The sequence below is a fragment of the Mobula hypostoma genome, chromosome 1, assembly GCF_963921235.1.
Source record: "Mobula hypostoma chromosome 1, sMobHyp1.1, whole genome shotgun sequence".
Lineage (NCBI taxonomy): Eukaryota > Metazoa > Chordata > Chondrichthyes > Myliobatiformes > Myliobatidae > Mobula > Mobula hypostoma.
The window spans coordinates 16,299,813-16,321,730 of record NC_086097.1 but is presented as its reverse complement, the minus strand read 5'-3'; the positions used below and the strand labels follow the sequence as shown (position 1 = coordinate 16,321,730).

General features: G+C 38.8%; 1 protein-coding gene across 2 annotated transcripts in view; it reads left to right on the top strand.

The window, feature by feature from the left end:
- The window catches only part of dlst (dihydrolipoamide S-succinyltransferase), a 64,434-nt gene extending 42,901 nt beyond the window's left edge, over positions 1 to 21,533 (top strand). For both annotated transcript variants that reach the window (XM_063043922.1, XM_063043913.1), the window contains 4 exons: positions 10,185 to 10,258; positions 16,873 to 16,956; positions 18,123 to 18,290; positions 18,966 to 21,533. In XM_063043922.1, the coding sequence (XP_062899992.1) occupies positions 10,185 to 10,258; positions 16,873 to 16,956; positions 18,123 to 18,290; positions 18,966 to 19,100 (461 nt within the window). In that variant the 3' untranslated portion in view covers positions 19,101 to 21,533. The remainder of the gene's footprint in view (positions 1 to 10,184; positions 10,259 to 16,872; positions 16,957 to 18,122; positions 18,291 to 18,965) is intronic.
- Positions 21,534 to 21,918: the final 385 nt, after the last annotated feature.

Below are 21,918 nucleotides of genomic sequence, written 5' to 3'. Positions count from 1 at the left end.
GGTGGATCCAAATACTATGAGGTCATCCAGATGTACCAATACCTCAAGCAAGTTCATATCCCCCACCGTCTTCTCCATGATCCGCTGGAAGGTTGCAGGAGCTCCCGAGATCCTTTCGAACTGGAAAAATCTCAGGGGACATATAAATGCCGTTTTCTCTTTGTCGGCCTCACTCATGGGGATCTGGTAATATCCACTCCTCAAGTCCAGCACACTGAACTACTTTGCACCACTCAGGCAGGCCAGCGTACACTGGTCAGGGATAGTGCGCCTGTTCAGAGTCCTATAGTCCACACACATCCATACCTTCCCATTCTTCTTTTGGGTCACTACTTTCTTTTGGGGGCGCGTCTTACGAGACTGTCGGAGACCCCAAGCAATCAGGTCATGGGACTGGGCGCTCCTGGCTCTCTGGTCCATTCATAACTGATCCACCTCAGCTGCCTAAATGACCCCTCTGCGCTGCAAGCAATTTAGCTGCCTCTCTAGCTGAAAAATAAAAGCAGAAAGCTTCTCCCCCTTCTCCTGAAGCATGTTCTAAAACCCCACCAGGAGCTCCATTGGGCTTCCAGTCGGACCAAAAGCACTGTCCAGTGCTTGTGCTTGCAGATAATTGACAGCTGTCGCTACGGGAGACTTCAACGTGACAGCTCTCACAATGTCAGCGTCCTGCCCATTTAAACTTTCAACCAATCTCTGTCGCTTTTCATCATCAAAGCACTGCCACTCATCTAACAACTAAGAGGGCAGCTCCGCCCAAGTCTCGTACTCCTCCTGCCCTTTAGGGATGGACTTTTTTCCAGAGAATAGGCGGAGCCTGCCATAGCTAGGACTTTGAATCTGATTTTTCCATTTATTCACCAGAGAAGTAAGGACGGATACTAACTCAGAATTCTCACTCTTCACCGGGGGATGTGGACTAATTAGACATTCCAAATCCGACCACTCTTTCCCCTCACTCCTCAGAAATGAGAGAACCTGTCTTTGAAATCTCCACCACCCAGCTACCTCAGTGCTGGTCTGCATTAAAACGAGAGCTGTGCCAGCCATTTTATCAAACCTCTGCCCATAATTGCAACTTCAACAGTACTTAACAGGCGAATTAACAATTCATCCGGAATACAAATATCTGCCCCACTGGTTCATTGCTCAGGGTTAATCACACAGCATCCAACGGAATCAATCCCGGACGAGCCCCCACAATTGCAACTCCTGCTTCGGCTAGCGGCTTAATATAGTGGGTGATGACCCCCGGCCTGGCCAAACTTAAGAAATCTCGTTTGGGTGGATGATGCGCGATGTGTCAAATGAATTTGATGGCAGTAGCTTTTCCCCCCACATATAAAATATATTCTCTACCCATTTACTTGCATAGGCTACTCCATTTTAAATCCTGTTCCAGGGTGAAAGGAGTGATGTGTTCCCAGACTTCCTGCTTTACACTGGAAATCAAAGGCCAAGACACAGGCAAGGTTATTTCTGTGGTAATGAGTAGAGCTTCAAATATAGTGCCACAGGGGATAATTAAAGAAAATTTAAACATTAGCTTTGTTTGTCACGTGTTGTTTTGCATCACTGATCAACAGTCTTGGTATGTGCTGGGGGTAACCTGCAAGTGTTGCCATGCTTCTGATGTCAATACAACATGTCCACAACTTGCTAACTCTTAATTACCCAAGGTCAGGGAAATGGAAACTTTTGAAACAATGTATTTGGGAAACAACACCAGTAAACTGTCCACTTAAGAATTTAAGTATTTAGCTTACATTGTAAGTATGAATTTTCTTCATCAACTTGGCAAAACCATCCCCACAGTATTTTATTCCACTGAAACTCCTTATGTATATACTACTAAAATTCTCATGCTCTGTTTGTGACCTCCAATTAGCCCAAACGGTGCATTACAGCAGCACTTTTTTTTTGATTAAATTGACTTAAAATGCGCTAACTTACAGAATGTATGCAAGGTTCAGGGTTATATATTCGTATAAAATTGCTCACTCGTCAATCAACAGGCCCCACTTTCCACAACCCGAGCCAATTCCAGCTTTAATGGAAACGGCGATGCGACGCCACAACGCATGCACACGGCCAGCCCCAGCAGCGCCTCACGATGCTCACAGAGCCGATTCCACCTTTCATGGAAATGGCGACGCAACACCACAACGCATGCGCACGGCCAGCCCCAGCAGTGCCTCACGATGCTCACAGCAGCGACACCAACCGCAACAATAGGGCAGGGCTATTACGTCCACTTAGGAGAGTGCCAACCACATCATCAAGAAAAATCAGCATCCTGAAGGCTTTGGTGTTACTGCTTCGTATCCTCCATCAAGCATTAGGGTAAAAAAATATGGACAGCCTAATTATGCCGAGTGGAAAGAGAAGGGGGATATTATGGTCAAGAGATGACACCAAACGTTGTCAGGAAGCGGCAAGGAGAGGGAGAGAACGACAATCGGATGAGGCCAGGGCCGCACGACTCCAGGATCAAAGAATCAGGACAAAAAAGATGAGAGGAGGAGAGGCATGCACATCTCCAAAATGACAACAACAGGCACAGAAGGAGGAGAGAACAAGAATCGGATCAGGCCTGGGCCACACGACTCCAGGACCAGAGAGAAAGAACAGATGGTAGAAGAGATGAAGAGACGAAGGATGAAAGGGCTGCACGTCTCCAGAATGGCAAAAGCAGGCAGAGGAGGAGGAGAGAGGAAGAGACAGAGAAGAAAAGGAAAGATCAACTTGAGAATATGCGGCAAAGAGTACCCTATTGAATAATGAGCAAAGAGAAATATATGAATACGTGTGCGACTGCTTGGAAAGGACTCTCTTTAATGATTTTCATTGATGCACCAGGAGGAACGGGCAAGACACTTATCATCAACTTGATCCTCACTAAAGTTAGGGATGACGGAGGTGTTGCTATTGTTGTAACACCATCAGGTATTGCAGCAACATTGATGCCTGGTGGTAGGACAGCGCATTCAAGATCCAAAATACTCCTCAAAGTCAATGAAGATGCCCTTTGTAACATAGCTTTAAAACACCAATACTGCAAATTTACTCCAAAATGTGAGGATTATTGTCTGGGATGAGTGCCCCATAATTAGGAGGGAGAGTTTCGAAGCCGTGGACTGGTATTTTCGTGGTGTATGCGGCAAGAATGAGGCCTTTGGGGGTATTTTAACCATTTGCTGTTGTGATTTCCATCAGCTTCTAGCAGTTGTGAAAGGTGGAAATGATGCTGATATGGAGAATTCTTTTTAAATCTTTTTATTGAATTAGTACACAAAAGGTAAACCATATAGGCACTCATACACTGTTAGAATATAATATATTACAGGAAATATTAATACAGAAAAAATTAATACAAAGTGCAATTTAAACATAAAATAACAAGGTAATATAATAGTATACTGATTTTATATATATCAATAAAGAGAGAAAACCCCCCCCAAAAAAAACCCACCGTGCAACTAATCTAAAAAGCAAAGCAATGGGCTAACTAGGAATCAAGTAGAGTTAAACAACTTAAAACAATCACGTCCTCAAACCCGACCTCCATTAAAAACAGTTAAAAAGCAATAAGGGAATATAAATATGGACTGAGAGAAAAAAAATTACATTAAATGAAAATGTTGAATAAAAGATCTCCAGGTCTATTCGAATTTAACTGAAGAATCATAAAGATTACTTCTAATTTTCTCCAAATTTAAGCATAATATCGTCTGGGAAAACCAAAAGAACGTAGTTGGAGCATTAGTCTCTTTCCAATGTTGTAAAATACATCTTTTCGCCATTAAAGTAAGAAATGCAATCATTCTACGGGCTGAAGGAGAAAGATTACTGGAAATTTTAGGTAATCCAAAGATGGCAGTAATAGGATGGGGAGAGATATCTATATTCCATACCTTTGAGATAATATTAAAAATGTCTCTCCAAAAAGTTTCCAGAGTAGGGCAGGACCAAAACATATGAGTTGAAGAGGTTATCTCCCCCTGACATCTGTCACAAAAAGGATTAATATGAGAATAGAAACAAGCTAATTTATCTTTGGACATATGTGCTCTATTGAATTAGGGAATGTTTAGCACAGATAGAGGAAGTATTGACTAGTTGTAAAATCTGCACCCCGTCATCCGCCGAAATACTAAAACCCAATTCCTGTTCCCAATCTGACCTAATCTTATCAAATGGAGCTTTCCTAAGTTTCATAATAATATTATAAATAATAGCCGTTGCACCTTTCTGACATGGATTAAGGTTAATTATAGTATCTGAAATATATGTAGGAGGGAGCGTTGGAAAGGAAGAAAGTATAGTACTTAAGAAATTTCTAACTTGGAGATATCTAAAAAAAAATGTATTCTTGGTGAGTTATATTTATTAGATAATTGTTCAAAAGACATAAGGGAACCATCTAAAAATAAATCCAAAAACCGTGAAATACCCTTAGTCTTCCCAATTTGAAAAGCATGATCCGTGGAAGAGGGAGGAAAAAATGTTACCTAAAATAGGGATCGCAAGCCCAAATTGGTTAAGATCGAAAAATTTTCTGAATTGAAACCAAATACGTAAGGTATATTTAACTATCGGGTTACAGACCTGTTTGTGGCATTTCAAATCAAAAGGAAGAGAAGAACCTAAAATAGAGCCAAGTGCATAACCTTGAGCAGATTGTAATTCCAATGCTACCCATTTAGGAATGGATAGTGTATCTTGGTCAAGTAACCAGAATTTCATATGTTGAATATTAATTGCCGAATAATAGAATCTAAAGTTAGGTAATGCTAAACCTCCATCTCTCTTAGCTTTCTGTAGATGTATTCTACCCAGTCTCGGGTTTTTAATTTGCCAAATAAATGAAGAAATTTTAGAGTCAACTTTGTCAAAAAAAGATTTTGGAACAAAAATCGGTAATGCCTGAAATACATATAAAAATTTTGGCAGAATAAACATCTTAACTGCATTAATACGACCAATCAAAGTTAAATATAATGGAGACTATTTAAATGAAAGTTGAGTAATATGATCAATTAAGGGTAAAAAATTGGTCTTAAATAGATCTTTATGTTTACAAGTAATTTTAATCCCAAGATATGAAAAATAATTATTAATCAATTTAAACGGAAGGTTATGATACAAGGGAAGTTGCTTATTAATCGGGAGAAGTTCACTCTTACTGAGGTTTAACTTGTAACCGGAAAAGAGACTAAATTGTGCTAATAAATCTAAAGCAGCAGGGATGGATTTTTGAGGATTAGAAATATATAAAAGTAAGTCATCAACATAGAGTGATATTTTATGGGACTTTAGGCCCCGAGTTATCCCAATAATATTTGGAGATTCTCGAATAGCAATTGTAAGAGGTTCTAATGCAATATCAAATAATAAAGGACTAAGAGGACAACCTTGTCTAGTACCTCGAGAAAGAGGGAAAAAGGGTGAACTTAAAGAGTTAGTACGAACTGAGGCCATAGGAGAATGATATAACAATTTAATCCAGGATATAAATTTCGAGCTAAAATTAAACATTTCAAGCACCTTAAATAAGTATGGCCATTCTACTCTGTCAAAGGCTTTTTCAGCGCCTAAAGAAATAATGCACTCAGGAATGTTTTGTGAAGGAGTATAAGCAATATTTAACAGTGTGCGAATGTTATAGAAAGAGTAACGACCTTTAATAAAACCCGTTTGGTCTTCCGAAATAATATAAGGAAGTGCTTTTTCTAATCTGTTTGCTAATAATTTAGAAAAAATTTTAGAGTCAACATTTAATAAAGATATTGGTCTATAAGATGCACATTGAGCAGGATCTTTATCCTCCTTTAATATTAAAGAGATTGACGCTCTATAGAAGGATTTGGGAAGTTCACCAAGTTTTAATGAAGCCTCCAGAACCCTAAATAACCAAGGGATTAATGAAGGTGCAAAAAATTTATAAAATTCCGCGGTAAACCCATCAGGGCCAGGAGCTTTCCCCGGGTTCATAGAAAAAATAACATTCTTAATCTCATCAGTGCTAATGGAAGTATCTAGCATAGAAGATGTATCCTGTGAGATCTTAGGGAAATCTAGGTTATCTAAAAAGTCATTCATATACTTAGAGTCTCGTAAAGACTCTGATTGATATAAGGAGGAATAAAAATCAAAAAAGGATTCATTAATCTCAGCATGATCAAATATCAGTTGATCATTTTGATTATAAATCTGATTAATTTGAAATTTAGTATAATTAGTCTTCAACTGATTAGCCAACAGTTTCCCAACTTTGTCACTATGTACATAAAATTCACTTCTTGTTTTCTTTAATTGATTTACAATCGAGGACGAAAGTAATAAACTGTGTTCCATTTGAAGTTCAGTTCTTTGTTTATACAACTCCTCAGAGGGAGCTGTAGCATATTTCTTATTAATTTCCTTAATCTTGTCCACAATTACCAGCTCCTCCTGCTTCAGCTTCTTCCTCAAAACAACAGAGTACGAGATGATCTGACCACGAATATAAGCTTTAAAAGTATCCCAAAGGATGTTCATAGAAATATCTTCTGTATAGTTGATTGTAAAAAAGAGATCAATCTGTTCATTCATAAAGTTAACAAAATCCGAGTCCTGAAGCAACAGCGAATTAAAACGCCATTGTCTATTATTTTGTGTATTGGCCTGAATTTTAATAGAAAGCTTAAGTGGAGCATGATCCGAAATGGTTATAGAGTCATATTCACATTTAACCACTGAAGAAGTAAGACGAGAGTCAATAAAAAAAAATAATCAATTCTTGAATAGGAATGGTGAACATGTGAAAAAAAAGAAAAATCTTTTTCCTGAGGATGCAAAAAACACCAAATGTCCGTCGACCCGGAATCAGAGAGGAATGAGTTAATCAAAGTCGCAGATTTATTGGGTAAGGTCCGTAAAGGAGCCGAACGGTCCAAAGCTGGAGATAAACAAGTATTAAGATCTCCGTCCCAGTTTAGTGAAAACTCATTCAAATTCGGGAACAGATTAAATAATGACTTATAAAATTCCGGACAGTCCATGTTGGGTTCATAAATGTTAACCAAAACTACCTTTTTATTAAAGAGTAGACCACTAACCAATAGAAATCTACCATTCGGATCAGAAATAATATCATGTTCTACAAAAATAACTGAGGGGTCTATAAAAATAGAGACACCTCGAATCTTAGTGTTAGAGTTCGAATGGAACTGTTGACCCTTCCAAAATTAAAAAAAACGTAGTCTGTCCCCACTCCGCACATGGGTCTCTTGTAAGAATAAAACATGTGCTTTAAGTCTCCGGAATACTTTAAAAACTTTTTTCCTTTTAATTGGATGATTAAGACCGTTGGTATTCCAAGAGACAAAATTAATAGTAGACTCCATAAACCCTAAAGTCAACCCGCAAAAAAAAGGATTGACAATAGGTTCGACCCACGAACCCGGAAAGGGAACAGAACAAACAAGAGATAACGGGAAGGAGAACGCAACCAATGCTTCGGTAGTATAAGTAGCCCAAGAAGAAAAAAACAAAAAGTGAAGCCCCTCCCACCACCCCCACCCCATGACCCCAAAGCTAAATCTAAAACAGACCAGCCAGAAAGAAGCAAGCACTAGAACTACCCCCATGACTTCTGATAGACGCTCACTAAAAAAGTGTAAGTATAAAAAGATCCGCTAGTTATAAAACAGTAGAGGAATAAAAAAAAAGACCGATTAAGACAAACACGATATAATACAAAGAAAAAGCCAGTAAATATAAAGAAAACCGTAATGAACAACAGACTCTATGATTAAACAGAAAAAAGAAATGAGATGATTAACATAGACTAGTTAAGAAAAACTACAAAAAGTACATTTGAAAACTACAAAGTTTAAGGCCTCAAAGGAAATACGTAAAATGATGCTGAGGGAATAACCACCCAGAATCCCCAGGGAAAAAGAAGGAATGACGCAGTTGAAAAAAAAGTTTGACAATCCTGTTAATTAAACCGAAAATAAACTTTTCTGCCATCGTATAAAGCGAGAAAAAAAAAATTAAACTCAACAGATTAACAGCCTCCGATCAAATGGAGATAATTAAAAATTGCGATTAAGATGTTGAAGGTGAAAATTGATCTAGGTAAGTCTGGGCATCCGATGGAGAATCAAAAAAATGGGGAGCCCCATCAGGTGTGCCAATCTTTAAACGCGCAGGGTAAAGCAGCACTGGTTTTAAATCCATCTTGTAGAGTTCCGACATCACAGATCTGTAACGAACACGTTGATCCCGAATCTGTTTACTTAAGTCTTCCACAAACCGAAAATGAAGATCCAAAAAATCAATGTAACCTTTAGGTCGAGCGAATCGAAACAATTTCTCCTTGTCTTGAAAGTAATTAAATTGTAAAATGACATGCCAAGGTTTATCTGACTTAGACGAATATGATGGAACTCTGTGAGCCCGATCCAATAATGGTGGTTGGTCAGGAAATACGGTAGGAAATGCATCTTTTAAAAGTTGAGAAAAAAACTTTATAGGGTTGTCAGATTCAGCGGCTTCACGAATACCAATAATTCGAATATTCTGCCGTCGCATTCTGGATTCTAAGTCAGAGTTTTTAAAAGTCAGAAAGTCAAGTTTTTTCTTCATTACACTAATTGTTTCTTCAATTTTCCCCATCTTAAGTTCATTTTGTTGCGTGGATTTTTGAAGATTAAATATAGCAGACTGATGTTCCGTGATAGATGTTTGCATTTTATCAATTGCATCGGCAATTTTCTGGAGATTAGTTGAAATTTCCGCACGAATCAGCTCCGTTATAGACGTTGAAATTTCCGTTTGAATTAGATCCGATATAGCTTTCAAAGTTAACGGTGGTTCAGTCGGAGGAAGATCGGTACCTTTTGGTCTAACCAGAGGTTTGCCGTCTTTCCTGTTCTTAGACATAGCAGACCTTAAAAACATCGGAATATCAAAAAACACAATTTGTTTCAAAGTATTATAAAAGTTGGTGCCTTAATGGTTAGCTTACATGTAGCTGATCATAGGAAAAAAAACTCAGAGGTAATGGAGCAAGTCAAGAACACGACTTCACTCCATGAGCTCTACCAGAAGTCTCGATATGGAGAATTCATGCATAAAAAATCCTACTTGTGGAGAAGCTTCATCAAGTTTCAGTTGAAGAGAAACATGCGATTGAGTGAGGGAGAAGGATGATATTCTGAGTTATTATTGGATGTTGGAGAAGACAAGATTGAGAAAAATGAAAACGATGAAATGGAAATACCTGAAGATATGATTCTGCCAGCAAAAACTATGGAAGAGTGCATTGATTTCGTCTACCCGATATTCGACAATTCTGCAGAAGTGTTCTCGAGGAATTCTATCTTGGTTCCTCTCAATGAAATGCTGCGGAAAATAAACTTCGCATGCATTAGACGCTTCCCTGGAATCATGAAAGAATACTGTTCCTTCACTGCTGTAAGCGAAGGAGCTAGCACCATTCATTTTCCGACAGAATTCCTTGATTCGGTCAAACTTCCTGAGTTGCCACCACGTAAACTGGAATTGAAGAGGGAATCTCCCATCATTTCAATGAGGAACTTGGATCCACCAAGGCTTTGCAATGGAACGCGAATGATGGTGGAAGAACTGCACAACAATCTCATCAATAAACATCGGTTTGTTCAAAAACGACATTGTCATGATCCCGAGAATTACTCTCAATTTATCAGAAGGGGAAAATGTCCCTCTTCAGCAGAGCCGGTTCCCGATACAGTCATGCTATACTATACATAAGGCTATACATATGACTATACATAAGGCGCAAGGCCAAACCATAGGGAATGTGTTGATTTATTTGCAGAAACCAGTATTCCAGCATGGTCAGCTGTATGTGACTTTAAGCCGGGGAAAAAGAAATGAAAACGTTAGAGTATTCTTGAAGAGTGGCAGATCAACCAGAAATGTTGTCATCAAAAGTGTCCTTCGTTAAGTGAGGAGGAGCTATTTTTGTCTTGCTACGCGTCTTTCTTCTTTAATAAACTGAGTTTTTCTTCTTTAATTTCCAAAGCACGTCACATCAGACTGCACTACCTTTCTGTCAAAGGGTGCCCCAACAGGTCACCCAGTTGTCTAGTTACTTCTAAATTCAACAATTACTTCAGTTCATGTCAGTGGTTTTATTTTTTTCTTTCTAGTTATTGATGATACAACCAAAGAAATCATCTACAGGGATTATATCGACATCAGTGTAGCCGTAGCAACGCCAAAGGTAAGCATTTATTGGCTATGAATTGGCCGCTGGTATTCGCAAGAGAAGGATAGAATAGCTGTTGCCTTCTGCTCATTCGCAAATTTTATGCTGAAATGTTTTGGGTAGTTCTTATTTTTTGGGCAGAATGAGCATCATTGAATTTCTGCATTCTGTTGTTTTCCCTTGTACTATTTTAATACACTGTTGTAATAAAATGATCTATGTGGATGACATGAAAACAAAATTTTTCACTATACCTCAGTACATGTGACAATAATAAACCAATTTAATATATTGCATGACTTGAGTTTACTTTTAACCTTGAAGGCTTTACAAACCAGTACCTATTACAGTACCAGTACAAACCAGGTTATCATCTGCATTCTGATCAATGTGGGATAGAGATTCTGGGATCAAGATCAAATTTTCATAAATGTCATCACTGAATTTCATTTCAAGATAAATATTTGTGCACAGTGAAGTACAGTGGATTCTGGTTAATTGGGAAATGTTGGGACCAGTATATTTTGGCTCAATTAAGTGGCTGACCCGGATAGCTGAAGTTTAATGGAAATAATTAACAAGGTAGAAAAAGAACTAACTACTGTTTAATAAATTATGTACTTACATGAAATACACAACAAATTAGAACACTAGCAATGCTACTACAGTACTATAAAACCTCTGGTGAAGGGACTCGTGTCCATTCTGCGGCAGCTCACTCACCTTTGTTCTCCGCTGGACGCTTAGCTGTCACCTGTGGCTTCAGGTAGCTATTTGCACGTGATAGCAGCCACACCCTGGCACACTGTTTCGACAGGCAGGCTAAGCCAGGTGTGGGTAGCCGGCTGGCCTTGTACCCCGGCAAAATAGGAACATGCTTGTCCTAGCGTTTGAAGTCAGCTCCGACGGACTGGATAGACGAGATCAACAGTGAGATCCAATAGCCAACAAGGCGGTTCTGCAACGCCTTGTGGAGAGCGAAGGGCATGATGAGGCACAGGAGAAGTCATGGTTATCCATTGCTACCGAGGCAGACCCCAATTTTTGACGACTACTTCTACTACTGGACTCTGACCTCTGAGTTGGAGAGGAGGAGGATGAGAGGAGACATGATAGAGGTATACAAGATATTAAGAGGAATAGGTAGAGTGGACAGCCAGCGCCTCTTCCCCAGGGCACCACTGCTCAATACAAGAGGACATGGCTTTAAAGTAAGGGGTGGGAAGTTCAAGGGGGATATTAGAGGAAGGTTTTTTACTCAGAGTGGTTGGTGCGTGGAATGCACTGCCCGAGTCAGTGGTGGAGGCAGATACACTAGTGAAGTTTAAGTGACTACTAGACAGGTATATGGAGGAATTTAAGGTGGGGGGTTATATGGGAGGCAGGGTTTAAGGGTCGGCACAGCATTGTGGGCCGAAGGGCCTGTACTGTGCTGTACTGTTCTATGTTCTATGCTTAGACTGACTGTAAGTGAATGAAATTAGCGCAGACACCTGGTGCAGATAATGGAATGTCTTCATACAATGTTTTTGATGATTACATCCTCCAAATCTCAATTTCATTGTAAAATTCAAGATATTTGTTGATACCTTTAAATTTCAAGTTCAAGATTAATTATTATTCAATCATACAAGAATTCCATGAATGTAGCCAGGCCAAACGACATTCTTCCAGGTCCAAGGTGCAAAATACAGTATCAACAGTCGTACACAGCACAAGGCATATACAGCATACATTTTCATAGTTGGTAATTTGTTGAAGTAGTGAAATCATTTTATTTTCATTCCTGACTATTTTTCGCATCTCCAAGCCTGAATGCTTGAAACCATAGTGACCAAAACAATTCTAAATTGCCTTACTACTTATTGCTCGCCAAGTATCATTACAAAAATCACTGCTTTTTGAACACAAACACATGTAACCCTGGCTACTTAAAAATTGCTGACTCTAAGCACGGTGTAGTGTCTAGTGGCCACACAAGGTCACGTGACTGGCACTAATAAGAAACTGTTCAAGTCTCCTGTCCTAATTAAGCAGCATAGTGTCCTAAATAAATGAAGGAAATTCCTACTATCTTCTCGATTAGGATTTGTTCTTTAAGAGTCGTCTCAAATAAGTGAATGCCTAGATTAACCGATGGACCAATTAATTGGAATCCACTGCACTTCGTAATTATTCTAACCTTGGGTATTTTGGAATCCAAAACATTGGGTAAAATCTTTTCTGCAATTTATCCAATGATTAGTAAATATAAATGCTTGATGGTTTTCTTAATCATTAGTGATATTCTACAGGATTTAATGCTTGGACCCTTGCTGTTAATAGTGTATGTCAGTCGTTTGCATGATCAGTAAATTTGGAGATCGGAATCACTTGTACGACATGAAGTTTGTTGGTTTGTGTACAGTGCAAAGAAAAAACTGTGAATGATAACATAAACAAATAGTGCAAACAAAAACTAGTGAGGTATGTCCTGGATGGTAAGGGTCCTTAATGGATAGAGTCTTAAAGCACCGCCACCTGAAGATGTCGTGGATGGTGGGGAGGGTTGTGCCAGTGATGGAGCTGGCTGAGTCTACAACCTACTGCAGCTGGGTTAGGAAAGCATGTGGTATTCTTAAACTTCATTTGCTTGGATATTGAATATAAGATTAAGGAGATTGCTCTGGCTTTAGAAAACTTAGATCAGATGTAAGCTGGAGTACTACATGCAGTGCTCCTAACCTTATCGTGGGAAGTCAAATTCTAATGAAACATGTAGTGATGTGTCAGGGACCTTGGGAGCATTGATGTACAGAGGGATGTCTCACTGGAAGTGGAGACACAGGTGGCTGGAGTAGTGAAGAAGGCAGTTGGCATGCTTGCCTTCATAGGTTGAGTCACTGAGCATAAAAGCAAAGCAACGGAAAACATTTTGGCTGCATTTGGAATATTGTTGGATGTAATAGTGATAGAGAGAGTACAATAGAATTTCACCACAACATTACTGGAATGGAGGGCTATAAACTTGGTTTGCTTTATTGTCAAGGGAACATAGCAGTTTCAGTGGTGATCTTATTTTGTTTGTAAATTTGAAGGAGATTGATAGGTTTAATAGTGTTTTTTCCCAGGGCAGGGGAATGTAGAGCAAGAGAACACATGTTAATAGTGAATGGGGAGAAAAATTATAGGAGATTCACACAAAGGGTGTTGGTTCACTGGAATGAACTGCTAGAAGAGGAGTGGGGGCAAATACAAAGTTAAAAAGGAATCTGGGCAAGTATTTAGATAGGAAAGGATTAGAGATTTATAGTCTCATTACCGGTAAATGCAAAGAGCATAGATTGGCATGATGGTTGTCATAGTAAGGGCCTTTTTTTCTGCAGTTCAGTTCTCTCATATGATTCCAGAGGAGATTTACCAGGATGATGCCTGGAATGATGAGAGACTGGGGAGGTTTTGTCTGTAATCCGTGGAGTGGAGGAAATTAAAAGGGGATGTGATTGGCATATACAAAGTTATGGGGGCCATACTTGGAGTAGATTGTAGGAAACATTTCCCCATATCATAGATTTAGGTTAAGGGGTGAGAGATTTAGAGAGGATCTGAAGCATGCATAGCTGAAATATATTGCCTGTGAGAGTGCTGGAAGCAGTCACTAACAACACTGATGTGTGTAGACAAGGCACTTTAAATTGCCCAAGTACAGACGACTGTGGGGATAAGTGCTAGAAGATTGTGGATCAGTGCCCAAATAGACTGCTTCTATTTTGTATGACTTAGTTTGAGAATGAGAAACCTGGCTTTGAAGCACATGTCTCGAATGTGAATAAAAATAGTTACAAAGTTATGAAGGTAGAACAGGACTGGAAAAATTATTTAAAAAGTGAAATGGTGGATAAGCTACAAGACTTAAGGGTCACAATTCTCAGCCAAAATGCATTCGATTGTGGAATAAACTTGGTGAGAAGGACAAACTATCTTTGCTATTTAAAGAAGTTGAGGAGGATTTCAAAGTTAAACAAAATATTATGAAAATTAATGATAAGATAACATTTGAAAAAGTTTTGGAAACCAGCATAAGGTTACGGGTGAAAATAGACTGCGAATAAACTGGCCGTTAATGTTGAAGCTGATAGTTAGAGCTTTGACATACAAAAGATAGCTTAAAAATTTTGGTCCCTTAGATGGTAAGAATAGAACATTGTCAAAATCTTACAAGTGTCTTCATAGTAGAATACATTAAGTACATCCTAAAAGTGCTGAAAAACCAAGGGCAAGTGGAACAATATATTTGGCAAAATAATGCAAATAACTTCCCCAGGATATTTGGGAAGAGTATAGATGGGTTGATTTTGTTTTCCCTGAAGCTAACGAGGCTGAGCAGTAACTTAATAAGGGTAATATTAGCATGGATAGAGTTGATAAATCTATATCTGTTTCCCATCATAGAGGTATCACAAAAGAAGAAAGCTCATGCTTAAGGTGAAAGGAAGGAGTTTTAAAAGGGGATTTAAGGAGCTCTAGGAGGAGGTGGTGGAGTCAGACATAATTGCTATGTTTTAAGAAGCATTTAGACTAGTATCCACATAGGTAAGAAATAGAAAGATATGGATCAAATGTGAGTAAAATGTCATCATGGACATGATGAGGCAAGGTCACTTAAAAAAAAAATTGTCTCCAAATGCTGGCTAGTGCCCTAGATCTTATGAGCTGCTTTCTTTGGTCTTCGAAGTGGCTGCAGAAATAGCAAATGCTTTGTTTGTAATTGTTAAAAGATTCACTGTCCTAGAGGGTTCCTGAGGAAAGCCAGAAGTGTTATGTTGCTATTGAAGAAAGGAGGGAATACAAAAAGCAGGAACCTATAGATTAATTATTTTCCATTCTGGAATGCATTATTAAGGATTTTGTGGCAGGATATTTCAAAATTATGGTAAAATCAAGCTGAGCTTTATAAACATGAGATTGCATTAACAATCTTAATAGTTTTTTTTTGAGAATGCAACAAACAGGGTGGATAATAGTACATATTTGGATATACTGTGTTTTAATTGCCGGAACAAATTCAGGAAGGTGTCCTTTTTTAAAAGGTGATTGCCCAAGGTAAGAGCTTGCTGGATTTGAAGTGATAGCATACATGGAGAATTGATTAATGGAAAGCAGAAGTAGGATAAGCACGTAACTTTCATGTTGGTATTCTGTGATGTCGTAGGGATCAGTACTTGGCCCTGACTAAGGGAACTGATTTTATTGCTAATATATTTGGCGACTGCAAGTAGGGGTGGGAAAGCAAATTGTCAGTAGGTTATTATAAGTTAAGTGCCTAGAGAAAATTTTGGTACATAGAATAGAATATTGGGAGATGCACAGAATAGAAAAGTGGAAGATTGCTTAAATATATAAAATAACTAAATATATTCTTAATAGAATTCTTAAATATATGGATGGTGGTTGGAATCTTGAACATTGCCTGAGGGTTTTGGTGATGGCAGATACTTACAAGAAGCTTTGAGATGTGTACTTCAATCATGGTGCATAGGAGGCCACAGAACAAGGTTAATATAATTTGTACTTGATGATAGGCTTGGATGTGGTGGGTTGACAGTTGCGCTTATGTACTGTAGTCTCTGACCCGACCACTACCTGAAACAGAGATCTTGTTCATTGAAACTACAAGGGTTGTAGCAAGTATTTAGGAAGGTCAACCTTCAACTTCATATTCCTTGCAATAAATGTCTGGATGTTTTGCCTCAACTGTTCATGGCATTGACAAGACACCACACCACCTTTGAAGTTTTGGTCTCCTTATTTAAGGAAGGTATGCTTGCATTAGAGGCTCGATAGAGAAGATTGCTTTCTAGAATAAATGATGAGGAAAGATTTAGCAGGTTCGGCTTTTCTCATTGGAGTTGTGAAAAATGTGGGGTGATCTTTTTTGAAGCATCAAGTCCCCTCTTGCCTATCCCCTCCCTGCTTCCCCTCCCCCACCCCTTCATCTTGCCCCTTACTGGTTTTTCACCTGGCACCTACCTGCCTTCTCCTTCCCACCCTCCTCCCACCTTCTTTATAGGGTCCCTGCCCCCTCCCTCTACAGTCCTGACCAAGGGTCTCAGCCCGAAACGTTGACTGTTCATTTCCACGGATGCTGCCCGACCTGCTGAGTTCCTCCGGCGTTTTGTGCGTCTTCCCCTCTTTTGCAAGGCAGTACAATGGAGTTGAAGCAAATTCAGATCAGTCCTGATCTTACTGATTCTACCTGTTTATCCTGATGAAGGGTCTTAGCCCGAAACATTGACTGTTTATTCATTTCCATGGATGCTGCCTGACCTGAGTTCCTCCAGCATTTTGTGTTACTGCTTCTACTGTTTCTGATTTCAGTGTCCCTATGTTCCTCTTGAAATCTGATAAACCTAGCCCTGCTTTTATTAAAATATCTTAAATCTATTTGTAGATTTGAGTTTCAATTTAATCATTACTATATTTATAGAAATGGGCTTTTGGTTTGCTCAGGCCAAAATACATTTTCCCTGATAAATGTGATCGGTTCATTTTCTTATATTTCCTGTAAAGAAAGGGCTTGAGAAATTTACTTAAATTATAGGCATTATGTAAGAACAGTGTGTAATCTTATTTTTTCTTCCATTCCATAGGGTCTGGTGGTTCCTGTAATCCGAAATGTTGAAACAATGAACTATGCTGATATTGAGAAAGCAATCAATGAGCTAGGAGACAAGGTGATTGTCAAAACATTATTGCTTGTTTGTGTTGAAGTACTATCAGGCACTGACCCCATTTATCCCATTTACACCATCTCCAAATCATCATACGACACCTTCATGAAACACAAATTCAACCACTGAGCTCATTTCTGGGAACCATGCATACACATCAAAATCTTGACAAGGGTGCAGGCAAGAAGTAGCGAATAAGGAACTTGCATAAGACTGAAGACGCTAAGGTGGTTGTTCTTTGTCTGGAGAGGATTCAGAGCTGTCCTGACAAAGGGGTGTAAACATTTGTTCTCACTGGAAGTATCAGGAACCAGAGAACATACTTCCGAATTGCATATTTCCTTACAACACAGTAGGCCATTTAACCAACTGAGTCTATTCTGACACACAGAAAAAGCCCCTTTCCCCCCACTAATTTCCCTGAAGCCTACTCTCCCCAAATTCCCATCTATATTTCCAATCAACTCTTCATTTTGCTTTTTTCTTTTATATCTGAGAAATGTAAAATTCATAATATTTTGATTTTGTTATTTAACTTCTGCTTCCCAGGTGTGAAAATTAACTCTTGTTCCCTGACTAAGTTTCCAGAAAATATTAGATGCTTTAAAAGTTTGATTTTTGTGTCTGAATTGCTTCAGTGTAAGCCATGATACTTTGGTCTTTTGAATAAGTGGGAATTGGAAATAACAAATCAAAGCCCTTTTGGAAGGACAATGAAATGTTTCAGCTAGAAGTAATCATCTTCTAACGAGATCCTTACTAAGGAGTAACGTACTTTTTACAGAATTGAAATAAGTTTTAAAACATCAGATAGGAATTTGAATTTCCTTAAATTTTGCATTCATCCCACAACGTGAGGGAGTAAAAATCCTTTCGCTATGATTCATCGCAATGTACAGACATGTGAATTTATAAATCTGATGGCTTGTAGAAAGAAGCTGTCCTGTAGCCTGTTGGTCCTAGCTTTAATGCTGTGGTACCGTTTGCCAGATGGAAGCAGCTGAAACAGTTCATGGTTGAACTAAGTTTTTGTATGGAGGGGGAGAAAATCATGGATGAATTCTATTACACTGTTAGAACCTTGAGTGATTCAAAGTGAGATTAGATAAGACGAGAAAAGAATTTGGCGCAATTGAACAACCTAACAGGCACATTTTGCACTGGTCTAGGCACGTAAGAATGAGTTGGCTATAGAAGACATGGATGGAGGTACTTTCACAATCAGTAATGGTGGAGTGTTCGGCTCGATGTTTGGCACACCAATTATCAACCCACCCCAGTCTGCCATCCTGGGTATGCATGGAATCTTTGAGAGGCCAGTTGCAATCAAGGGTCAGGTAAGTAATAACATCATTAAAGTTTATCAGTCGAATGGTTTTGGATGGATTTCAAGTATTGCTGCTCGTGTTACAAAATGAATTGCAACTTGATATTACAGGTATAATGTATTTTTTAGGATATTTGTAAGAAAGATAAAGATTAGCTTCATTTGGCACACATACATTGAAACATATAGAGGAATGCATCGTTTTTCGCATTGTTTTCAACACAGTCCAAAGCTTGTGCTGGGAGTAGTTCGAAGTGTCAACACACTTTCAGTGGCAACACGGCATGCCCACAAAGTCACTAACCCTAACATTAACTGCACATCATTGTAATGTGGGACGAAACCATAACACCCAGAGGAAACCCACACAGTCACAAAGAGAACATACAAACTCCTTACAGTGGCAGGAATTGAACCCTGATCAGCGATTGCTGATACTGTAAAGTGATGCGCTACTGTGCCCTCCTGCTTTTATTTTGATCTCATTTCCTTTTAGACTTGAGAGGCTTCAGTGGGTTTTTAACTAAATGCCTTGTCCTGGTACACTCTTGTGGAAAGTGGTGTGATTCTACATTGGTTCTAAATGTGTAGGAGAACTGGCCTGCACTGGAGATTGAGTGTTGGCTAAGTACGCTGTTAATTGATTTAGATACAACTTCTCATGCTTGTTTTCCTCTTATTACAGGTGGTGATCCGCCCCATGATGTATGTGGCCCTAACCTATGACCACCGCTTGATTGATGGAAGAGAAGCAGTATTTTTCCTCCGAAAAATTAAATCTGCAGTTGAAGACCCTCGCGTGCTGCTGCTTGACATTTAAGCCCCATTACAATTATCTAAAGAGAAACACACATACACAAAATGTCATATGCATTTTCATATTAAATAATTGTTCTACCTTTTTGATGTTTTAAAAGAAATATAAATGAATGTTTTATGGACAAAGCGATTATGCAATTCTGTAGGAATTGTTTATAATGGAAGGGTGTAGCATGTCAGAGACTTTATAACTAATTTATATTGTGAGCAAACTAACTTTGCAAGTCATTACTGATATGTTACATTGAGGGAGCAGCTTTAAGTAGTGTCATTCACAATTTAGTATTATGAAACCGGCAATTACAGCGAAAGAAATGAGAATTGACTAGTGTGGGAGCTGGAAATACCGAATACCTGATCTGATACTCATAGTGAGACATGTTGCCAAGGCAGATATCTAACAAATGGTATATTTGATTCCGGAATGTTTCACATCTGTGAACGTATTTCATCCTCCAGCATTAATATCTTTATCTTGATATAAAACACACTGACTGAAAGAGTACTGTTGCAATGTTATTTCCTATCCAGCTAGGTAGCAGCAAATTTGTTGTTATAAAGTTGTTTTGAGAACTTTGAATTGCAAAAGTTTCACATTTATCACTTGGAGAACAGGGGGCATGCAGCCATTTGTTTTTAAATTGGCTATAACACCAGGCTTCAAGTATCTGCTTCCAATCTTGGCTGTTGAAGACAGATGATGAAAAGAATCAATCCTTGCCACTGTCTGTAAGGAGTTCGTACACTCTTCCCGTTACCATGTGGCTTTCCTCCGGGTGTTCTGGTTTCCTGCCACAGTCCAAAGACTTGCGAGTTGGTAGGTTAGTTGGTCATTGTAAATTGTCCCGTGATTGGGCTAGGATTGCTTGGTGGTGCAACTCAGGACAGGTAGGGCCTTTTCTCTGCTGTATCTCAATAAAACCACTCTTGCCTAAACAATCCAATTTGGCGTCCTAAAATAGACAACAAATGCAGAAGGAGTACAACTAACAGTGCAAGGTGATTACTATTAATTTTAGATGGGTATGAATTTACAATGTGGAAATGTGTTTACAGGTTTTAGTTTGTTCTTCATTGACACGTCTTTCTACTGGGCTCATTTCTTGTTCCCTCTCTCGTCACCTCCACAGCCCAAATTGTCTAGCTGATGTCAAGTTACATGCATGCCACTATCTTACCAAGTTTGTTCAGTCTGATGTTAGTCTATATTTCCAAATGTTTCATTATGGGACCAGCTTAATACAAATCCACTTTGCTAACAGCATATTCTGTTCAAATCAAATCCTGTTTCCTGAGCACTGAATTTCCTTATCCTCTGAGAATTAAGCAGCCATTTGAAATTTAAAACATACGCACAACTTTTATTTTAATCTCGTACTGTGTTGTGGTGAGCAGGTGGTATTACAGTTAGCACAATATTAGGGTCAGTAAACTTAATCATCAGGTCGAGTATTATTTGGATAAATGTGGATCCTTCTGTAGAGAGAAGGATTTTTATTGACAGCTGCTTCCTGACATGAAATGTCCTTCCTGTAGAAATGAATTACAGTAATACAATCTAATAGAATAGTGGGAAGATGGTTCCAAATGAGAGTAAAGTCAACAATGTTTTTACAGAACAGTCACAGAAATGTGTGCATTTAGTATTGAGAAACAAGCTGGGTGTGGTGGGGAGGAGATTTGCACTTTGAAGGTAATGGTGCAATTTTTCAATTGGGTTTATTTTTAATATTAGGTAGTGAGATTCACATGATCGTACTACCCTGTGTGTTAAGTGGAAAAAGGAGCCCTGTCCTTATCTTGTGTTTTGAGATAGAGATATACACTAGTACAAAATCAGAGTTGCTGCTCCTACAGATTCACATACATTTTCCTGTATCTTCCTAACAGTGACAATATTCCTTTCCTCAACCTGTACAACTTTTAAACGTTCAATACATGGTGTGCACTGTGATTTCTTATGTGACACTAGCTCACCTGTTTCCATCAGCACAGGGCATAGTTGGATATAGGTACATTGTTTTTTTTAGAAGTTAACTGCACAGCAGTGCAGTCATTCGCAAGAGGGAAACTAATCTGTGCTCGAGAGAAATACATCAGTTACCCACAAGTTAGAGGGGAGAAATCTTCAGTAGCCTTATTCTGGGTATGCTACCAAGCGGTCTTAAGCACTGTAGTCCAACTGGATGCAGTTACGCGATGGTTTATTGTTGAGCAGCTTACATCTCTGCCAGTAGATGCTTTCCCAGGCATGACATTCATTGGTATACAGGATGTTTATATTTACTTTGCAGGGCAGTTATTTAAATTACAAAAAGTTTGAAGCATTTAACCAAAAACAAGGCAGTAAGTTGAAATGTTGAAAGGGAAAATTGGTGATGTAATGGTATTTGAAATTAATAAATGTGACTATTCAAATCCTCTTGGCTGGTCTAACATCTGAGAGTGTAGGCCATTCTGAACAGAAGATGGGTGAAATTCATTTGCCCTTTTTATTTTATAACCTTCCTTTCATTTTGTGAGAATCATGCATGATTTAAAGTTGTATATTTTTTTACATGCATTGGTCTTCTACTCATGGATTAAGGTTTTGGGATAGTGAGTACTTGTGATTGCCATAAGTTGAGAGATTACTAGAAACATAGAAAACCTACAGGACAATACTGGCCCTTCATCCATAAAGCTGTGCCGAACATGTCCTTACCTAAGAAATTACCTAGGGTTACCCATAGCCCTCTATTTTTCTAAGCTCCATGTACCTATCCAGAAGTCTCTTAAAAGACCCTATTGTATCCGCCTCCACCACTGTCGCTGGCAGC